This window comes from Pyrgilauda ruficollis, unplaced genomic scaffold (genome assembly GCF_017590135.1).
Source record: "Pyrgilauda ruficollis isolate IOZ18807 unplaced genomic scaffold, ASM1759013v1 scaffold842, whole genome shotgun sequence".
Taxonomy (NCBI): Eukaryota; Metazoa; Chordata; class Aves; order Passeriformes; family Passeridae; genus Pyrgilauda; species Pyrgilauda ruficollis.
Window position 1 is genome coordinate 4,823 of NW_024530400.1, and position 7,791 is coordinate 12,613.

At 52.6% G+C, this 7,791-nt stretch overlaps 1 protein-coding gene across 1 annotated transcript in view; it reads left to right on the forward strand.

Moving 5' to 3' along the window:
- The window catches only part of LOC121364501 (mediator of RNA polymerase II transcription subunit 25-like), a gene marked incomplete at its 5' end in the record, with an annotated part of 6,077 nt that extends 4,685 nt beyond the window's left edge, over window positions 1–1,392 (forward strand). Inside the window, 2 exons of the mRNA XM_041487818.1 lie at window positions 6–132; window positions 1,064–1,392. Coding sequence (XP_041343752.1) covers window positions 6–132; window positions 1,064–1,173 — 237 coding nt within the window. The remainder of the gene's footprint in view (window positions 1–5; window positions 133–1,063) is intronic.
- Between the last annotated feature and the right edge of the window lie 6,399 nt (window positions 1,393–7,791).

The window sequence follows — 7,791 nt, forward strand, 5'->3', positions numbered from 1 at the left end:
CCCAGGCTCAGCCCCTGCTGCCCCCTCCCCACCAGGCCCTGGGGGCGGGGGGGGGGCAGCTGCCCCTCCTGCACCCCCCCCCGGGGCAGCCCTGGCCGGGGCAGCTGGGGGGGCCACGAGCTCCAATCCCAGGTGAGTGAAAAACCCCAAAAAATCCCCCAAAAATCCCCCCTGGGAACCCCAAAAAACCACCCCAAAAATCCCCTAAAAAACACCCCAAAAATCCACTAGGAACCCAAAAAAAACACTCCGGGAAAGCCTAAATTCTACTGGGAACTCCCCCAAAAAACACCCCAAAAATCCCCTGGGAACCCAAAAAAACCACCCTGGGAAGCCCCCAAAAAACACCCCAAAAATCCACTGGGAAAGCCTAAATTCTATTGGGAACCCCCCCAAAAAACACCCCAAAAATCCACTGGGAACCCAAAAAAACCACCCTGGGAAGCCCCCAAAAAACACCCCAAAAATCCACTGGGAAAGCCTAAATTCTACTGGGAACTCCCCCAAAAAACACCCCAAAAATCCACTGGGAACCCAAAAAACCCATCCTGGGAACCCCCCAAAAAACACCCCAAAAATCCCCTGGGAACCCAAAAAAAAACCACCCTGGGAAGCCCCCCAAAAAACACCCCAAAAATCACCTGGGAACCCAAAAAAATCACCCTGGGAACCCCCAAAAAACACCCCAAAAATCCACTGGGAACCCCAAAACTCAAGGCTGGAACCCCAAAAAACTACCCCAGAAACCCCCAAAATCCCTGGGAACCCCAAAACCCAAACCGGGAACCCCAAAACCACCTCTGGGACCCCAAAATGAGCCCGGGACTCCCAAAATCACCCTGGGAACCCCAAAACCACCACTGGGACCCCCAAAATCCAAGCCTGGGAACCCCAGAACCCAAGGCTGGAACCCCAAAAAATGACCCCAGAAATCCCCAAAATCCCTGGGAACCCCAAAACCACTCCTTGGACCCCCCAAAACCACCCCGGGATCCCCCAAAACCCCCCTGAACCCCCCCAGGTGGTTTTGGGGTCCCCCCTGACCCCCCTGTGCCCCCCCCAGGGCAGATGCTGCTGCCCCCCGGCCCGCGGGGTCCCGTCCCCCCGGGGGGGCTCCAGCCCGTGCAGACCCCCAGCGTGATGGAGGAGGACATCCTGATGGACCTCATCTAAGGGGGACCCCAAAATTCGGGGTGGGAACCCCAAAATTTGGGGGTAGGAACCCCAAAAAACCACCCAAAATATCCTTAAAAACGTAAAAATTTCCCCAAAACCACCCCAAATCAGGGGTCTGCAGGCCCTCAGGTGATGGAGGAGAACATCCTGCTGGACCTCATCTAAGGGGGACCCCAAAATTCGGGGTGGGAACCCCAAAATTTGGGGTGGAAACCCCAAAAAAAACCCTAAAAAATTCAAAAATACCCCAAAACCCCAAAGAATCCCTAAAATCACCCCAAAACCACAAAGGGACCCCCCACCAATCAGGAGTCAGGGGACCCCCCATGGGAGGAGTCCCCAAAATTTGGGGAGACCCCCCCAAAAAAACCCCAATTCTGGGCCCCCTCCCCTTTTGGTTTTTTTGGCTTTGTTGAATAAAATGAATTTTTGCACTTCATCCACGCGGTCAAAAATTGGGAATTTTGGTAAAAAATGGGAATTTTGGGGATTGGGAGGGGCAAAAATTGGGAATTTTGGGGTCTGGGAGGGGCAAAAATTGGGAATTTTGGGGTTTGGAGGGTCAAAAATTGGGAATTTTGGTAAAAAATGGGAATTTTGGGGATTGGGAGGGGCAAAAATTGGGAATTTTGGGGTTTGGAGGGTCAAAAATTGGGAATTTTGGTAAAAAATGGGAATTTTGGGGATTGGGAGGGGCAAAAATTGGGAATTTTGGGGTTTGGAGGGTCAAAAATTGGGAATTTTGGTAAAAAATGGGAATTTTGGGGATTGGGAGGGGCAAAAATTGGGAATTTTGGGGTTTGGAGGGTCAAAAATTGGGAATTTTGGTAAAAAATGGGAATTTTGGGGATTGGGAGGGGCAAAAATTGGGAATTTTGGGGTTTGGAGGGTCAAAAATTGGGAATTTTGGTAAAAAATGGGAATTTTGGGGATTGGGAGGGGCAAAAATTGGGAATTTTGGGGTTTGGAGGGTCAAAAATTGGGAATTTTGGTAAAAAATGGGAATTTTGGGGATTGGGAGGGGCAAAAATTGGGAATTTTGGGGTTTGGAGGGTCAAAAATTGGGAATTTTGGTAAAAAATGGGAATTTTGGGGATTGGGAGGGGCAAAAATTGGGAATTTTGGGGTTTGGAGGGTCAAAAATTGGGAATTTTGGTAAAAAATGGGAATTTTGGGGATTGGGAGGGGCAAAAATTGGGAATTTTGGGGTTTGGAGGGTCAAAAATTGGGAATTTTGGTAAAAAATGGGAATTTTGGGGATTGGGAGGGGCAAAAATTGGGAATTTTGGGGTTTGGAGGGTCAAAAATTGGGAATTTTGGTAAAAAATGGGAATTTTGGGGATTGGGAGGGGCAAAAATTGGGAATTTTGACCCCAAAATTCGGGGTGGGAACCCCAAAATTTGGGGTGGAAACCCCAAAACAAACCCTAAAAAACTCAAAAATACCCCAAAACCCCAAAGAATCCCTAAAATCACCCCAAAACCACAAAGGGACCCCCCACCAATCAGGAGTCAGGGGACCCCCCATGGGAGGAGTCCCCAAAATTTGGGGAGACCCCCCCAAAAAAACCCCAATTCTGGGCCCCCTCCCCTTTTGGTTTTTTTGGCTTTGTTGAATAAAATGAATTTTTGCACTTCATCCACGCGGTCAAAAATTGGGAATTTTGGTAAAAAATGGGAATTTTGGGGATTGGGAGGGGCAAAAATTGGGAATTTTGGGGTCTGGGAGGGGCAAAAATTGGGAATTTTGGGGTTTGGGGTGGTGAAAAATTGGGAATCCCAAACATCCCCTCCCAATCCCAAATTTCCCCACCCCCACCCTCCCATCCCAGACCCCTCCGGATCCCAAATCCCCAAAATCAACCCCAAAATTTTTTGCAGGGGGAGACCAAAAATCCCGATTTTACTGAGAAACACCAAAATAAAAAAGGATGAGAGAATTTGGGGTGAGAACCCAAAATCCAGAGAAGGGGGACGGGGACACCCCAACCCCGCGGTGTCCGTGAGGGTCCGGGGGTGTCCAGAAGGTTCTGGAATTTTCTCTGAGGTTCTCCTGGTGGCCACGAGGTTCTGCTGAAGGTTCCTCAGGTCTGTGAGGGGTTCTAGAGGTGCCTACGGGGTTCTAGAAGGTCCTAAAAAGTTCTAGAGGTGCCTGTGGGGTTCTGGAGGTGCCCATGGGGTTCTGGAGTTGTCTCCAGCGTTCTAGAAGGTCCTACAAAGTTCTGGAGGTGCCTGTGGAGTTCTAGAGTGTCATAAAAGGATTTATAGGTGCCCATGGAGTTCTAGAGGTGCCCATGGGGTTCCGGAGTTGTCTCCAAGGTTCTAGAAGGTCCTACAAAGTTCTAGATGTGTCTTCGGGGTTCTAGAGTGTCATAAAAGTATTTATAGGTGTCTCCAGGGTTCTAGAGGGGCCCATGGGGTTCTAGAGGTGCCCATGGGGTTCTAGAGGTGCCCATGGGGTTCTAGAGGTGCCCATGGGGTTCTAGAGGTGCCCATGGGGTTCTAGAGGTGCCCATGGGGTTCTGGAGTTGTCTCTAGGGTTCTAGAAGGTCCTACAGAGTTCTGGAGGTGCTTGTTGGGTTCTAGAGTGTCATAAAATGATTTATAGGTGTCTCCAGGGTTCTAGATGTCTCGATGGGATTTTACGCATGCTTACAGGGTTCTAGAGGTGCCTATGAAGTTCTAGAGGTGTCTGTGGGGTTCTAGAGGTGCCCATGGGGTTCTGGAGTTGTCTCCAGCGTTCTAGAAGGTCCTACAAAGTTCTGGATGTGTCTGTGGGGTTCTAGAGTGTCATAGAAGGTTCTGGAGGTGTCTATGGGGTTCTAGAGGTGTCTATGGGGTTCTAGAAGGTCCTAAAAAGTTCTGGAGGTGCCTGTGGGGTTCTAGAGGGTCCTACAAGGTTTAAGAGGTGTCTCCAGGGTTCTAGATGCATCTATGGGGTTCTAGAGGCGCCTACGGCGTTCTAGTGATGCCTGCAGGATGCTCAGGGCATCCGGCACAGCGTTTCCAGGGCTGTCCTTGAGACGCCGAAGAAGCTCCTGCAGGGTCTCACTTCTCCTGGACGTGTCTTCCCAGAGATACCAGGGTATCCCTCCCCATCCCCTCTGCTCCTCCAGCACCACCTCGATTGCGGAGCTCGCGTCACAGGACATGGTGGCCATCACCCTGACGGGGCCGTAGCTCAGCTCGGCGGTCCCGTGGCTCTTGCTCACGACGACGCGGGTGCTGGAGCAGGTTCCCTTGTCCTCGGGGGCGTAGGTGGTCCCCAAATCGCGCAGTTGGTCCCTTCCTGGGGACAGCTCCAAGCTCAGCTCCGCGGAGGATTTGTTGTGGTCGACGGGGTTGGAGAAGCGGACGGCCAAGGTGAAGGAGTCGGCCTCGTAGAGCAGCATCCCGTTCACGTCTGTGAGCCCCACCATACCCCAGAGCATGGAGTCACCTGAGAAGACGCAGAAGTCACTGGAGCCAGGGGACAACTCTGGCCGGGGGGGCCTGGAGCAGTACTCGTGGCCATAGACAATCCTGGAGGGGACAAACGTGGTGGGGTCAGTGGGAGATGCTGGTGGAGCCTCTCCCTGGCTCCAGACCCTTCTCCCCTCACTCCAGGGTCTCCTCCTGGTGTTTACCAGCACAGCCGGCGCTGTTCCCTGCCGGTCCCGCCGCCTTTTGGAGTCACACAATTCCTCAGGATCCCATTCCTGTACAAACTAACATTTCCAAGAAAACACTTCTTTCCGTCCCGCCCCAAACCCAAGTGCCTCAATTCCAGGGGCAGGGAGGAAGGGAGTGGGTTTGGGAAGTCCCCGGCAAAAGTGAAAGCCAAAGCTCTCAAGAAATCTGCGACTGTTTTTGGTCAGTTTGATCCCAAAGGGGTCGTTTTTGGGGAGAAACGTTCCCGGCTGTGCTGGGAACAGCGGGAGGAGAGCCCGGAGTGGGGGGAGAAGGGTCTGGAAGCAGGGAGAGCCTGAGCTGAGATCCTGGAGCTGAGGAGATCCTGGAGCTGAGATCCTGGAGCTGAGGAGATCCTGGAGCTGAGATCCTGGAGCTGAGGAGATCCCGGAGCTGAGGAGATCCCAGAGCTGAGGAGATCCCAGAGCTGAGGAGATTTCAGAGCTGAGATCCCGGAGTTGAGGAGATCCCAGAGCCAGGATGGGGTTGGGCAGCAGCCGCTATGTGGAGTTCCAGATCTCCAACAACACCCAGAACATCATCCTGAAGAACCCCAGGTGAGGCTGGGGGGGCTTTGGGGGGACCCCTTGGAGTCATCTCTGGGTGGGATCTCCATCCCGTGGAGGGATCAATTTCCAGGAGTGGGATCAACTCCTGGGGGTTGTTCCATCCCCTGCTGGTCCCACCAGCATCTCCCACTGACCCCACCAGGTTTCTCCCCCCAGGATCTTCTTTAACTGTGGCCGCTGCTCCAGGCCCCTCCTGCCGGAGTTGTTCCCCCGCTCCAGTGACACCTGCCACTTCTCAGGTGACATACAGTTAGGGGGCCTCTCGGGGGTCCTGGCCTACGAGGCCGACTCCTTCACCTTGGCCATCCAGTTCTCCAACCCCAACACCTTCTGCAAGTTCTCCAGGGAGCTGAGCTTGGAGCTGTCCCCAGGTAAGGCCCACCTGGGAGATTTGGGGACCACCTACATCCGCATGGCCAAGGGAACCTACTCCAGCTCCTGCCTGGACATCAAATTCATCCGCGTCGTCGTGGGCAAGAGCCACGGGACCACCCAGCTGAGCCACGGCCCCATCAAGGTGATGGCCACCATGTCCAACGAAACGAGATCCACAATCAAGGTGGTGCTGGAGGAACAGACGGAATTGGGGGAGGAAGCCAGGGGAGGGAGACAAGTCCAGGAAAAGTGAGAACCTGCTGGATCTTCTTCGGGACCTCGAGGACAGCCCTGGAAGCGCCTGGATGGCCTGAGAATCCTGCAGGTATCACCAGAACCCCGTAGATGCCTCTAGAAACCCCTTAGACACCTCTAGAACCCAGTAGACACATCTAGAACCTCACAGGCACCTCTCAAATCCCACAGACATCTCTAGAACCCTGCAGACACCTCTAGAACCCTGCAGACACCTCTAGAACCCTGCAGACATATCTAGAACCCAACGCATGCCTTTAGAACTCAGTAGACACTTCTAGAACCCTATAGTTCATAGACTTCTATAATTTCATCACCTTATAGAACCTCATACACACATCTAGAACCCCACGACTGCATCTAGAACCCTATTGGCAACTCTGGAGCCTTGTACGGCCCTCTAGAACACTGGAGACACCTCCAGAACCTTGTAGGACCCTCTAGAACCTTGTAGGACCTTCTAGAACCTCATGAGCACCTCTAGAACCCCAGCAGGCACTTCTAATGACCCATAGAGACCCCTAGCACCCCACAGTCTCTTCTAGAACCCCAAAAGCACCTCTAGACTACTCTAGAACCCCATAGATGCATATAGAAACCTAGAGACAAATATAAACACTTGTAGAACCCTCTAGAATTTTGTAGGCACCTCTAGAACTCCATAGACACCTCTAGAACCCCATAGACACATCTAGAACCCCGGAGACACTCCAGAAGATCCTTCAGCAGAGCCTCAGGGCCGCCAGAGGAACCTCAGAGAAACCACCGGGACCTTCCGGGCAGAATGGACACCGCGGGGTCGGGGTGTCCCAGACCCCTCCGCTCTCCCCTCCTGTGTCCCCCCAGCCCGACCTCCCTCGATCCCCTTTTTTATTAGCTCAATAAAATGGGAAATTTTTGCAAATGGTCCACAGGATTTAAAAAAAAAATGGGGTTTGGGATGAGGGAGGAACCTTGGAATTGGGAGGGGCCGGGCTGGGGTGGGGATTTGGGAGGGGGAGATCTGGGATTGAGGGGAGACCCCTGGGCCTAGGAAAGAGTCTGGAGTCTGGAGGGGGACAGTTCCACCAGTTAAACCAGTTAAACCAGTTCTGGCAGGGAAAGAATCCAGTTACATCAGTTAGATTACAGAATTAAACCAGTTAAACCAGTTCTGGTAGAGAAAAAAAAAAACAAACCAGTTCCACCAGTTAAACCAGTTAAACCAGTTCTGGCAAATAAATGAACCAGTTGCATCAGTTAGACTAGAGAATTAAACCGGTTAAAATTGTAACACCAGTTAAACCAGTTCTGGTGGAGAAATAAACCAGTTGCACCAGTTAAACCAGTTCTGGTGGAGAAATAAACCAGTTGCACCAGTTAAACCAGTTCTGGTGGAGAAATAAACCAGTTGCACCAGTTAAACCAGTTAGAGCTGAGGAGATCCCAGAGCCGAGGAGATCCCGGAGCTGAGTGGATCCCGTGCCAAGATGGCCGAAAGGTGGAGCCACAGATCTCTGGAGTTCGAGATCTCCAACAATACCCAGAACACCACCCTGAAGTACCACAGGTGAGGACGGGGGCACATGAGAGGGACCCTCAGGGTGCAGGGAGGGTCAGCTCTTCATCCCAGGCTGGGATAATCTCCAGGGCTTGTTCCATCTCCCGATGCTCCCAGCACCTCCCAGTGACCCCACCCCACCTCAAGGTGATCCCACCCCTCCTTTTCCCCCCCAGAGGACCGAAGTCCCCCCAACTCAAGCTGTGG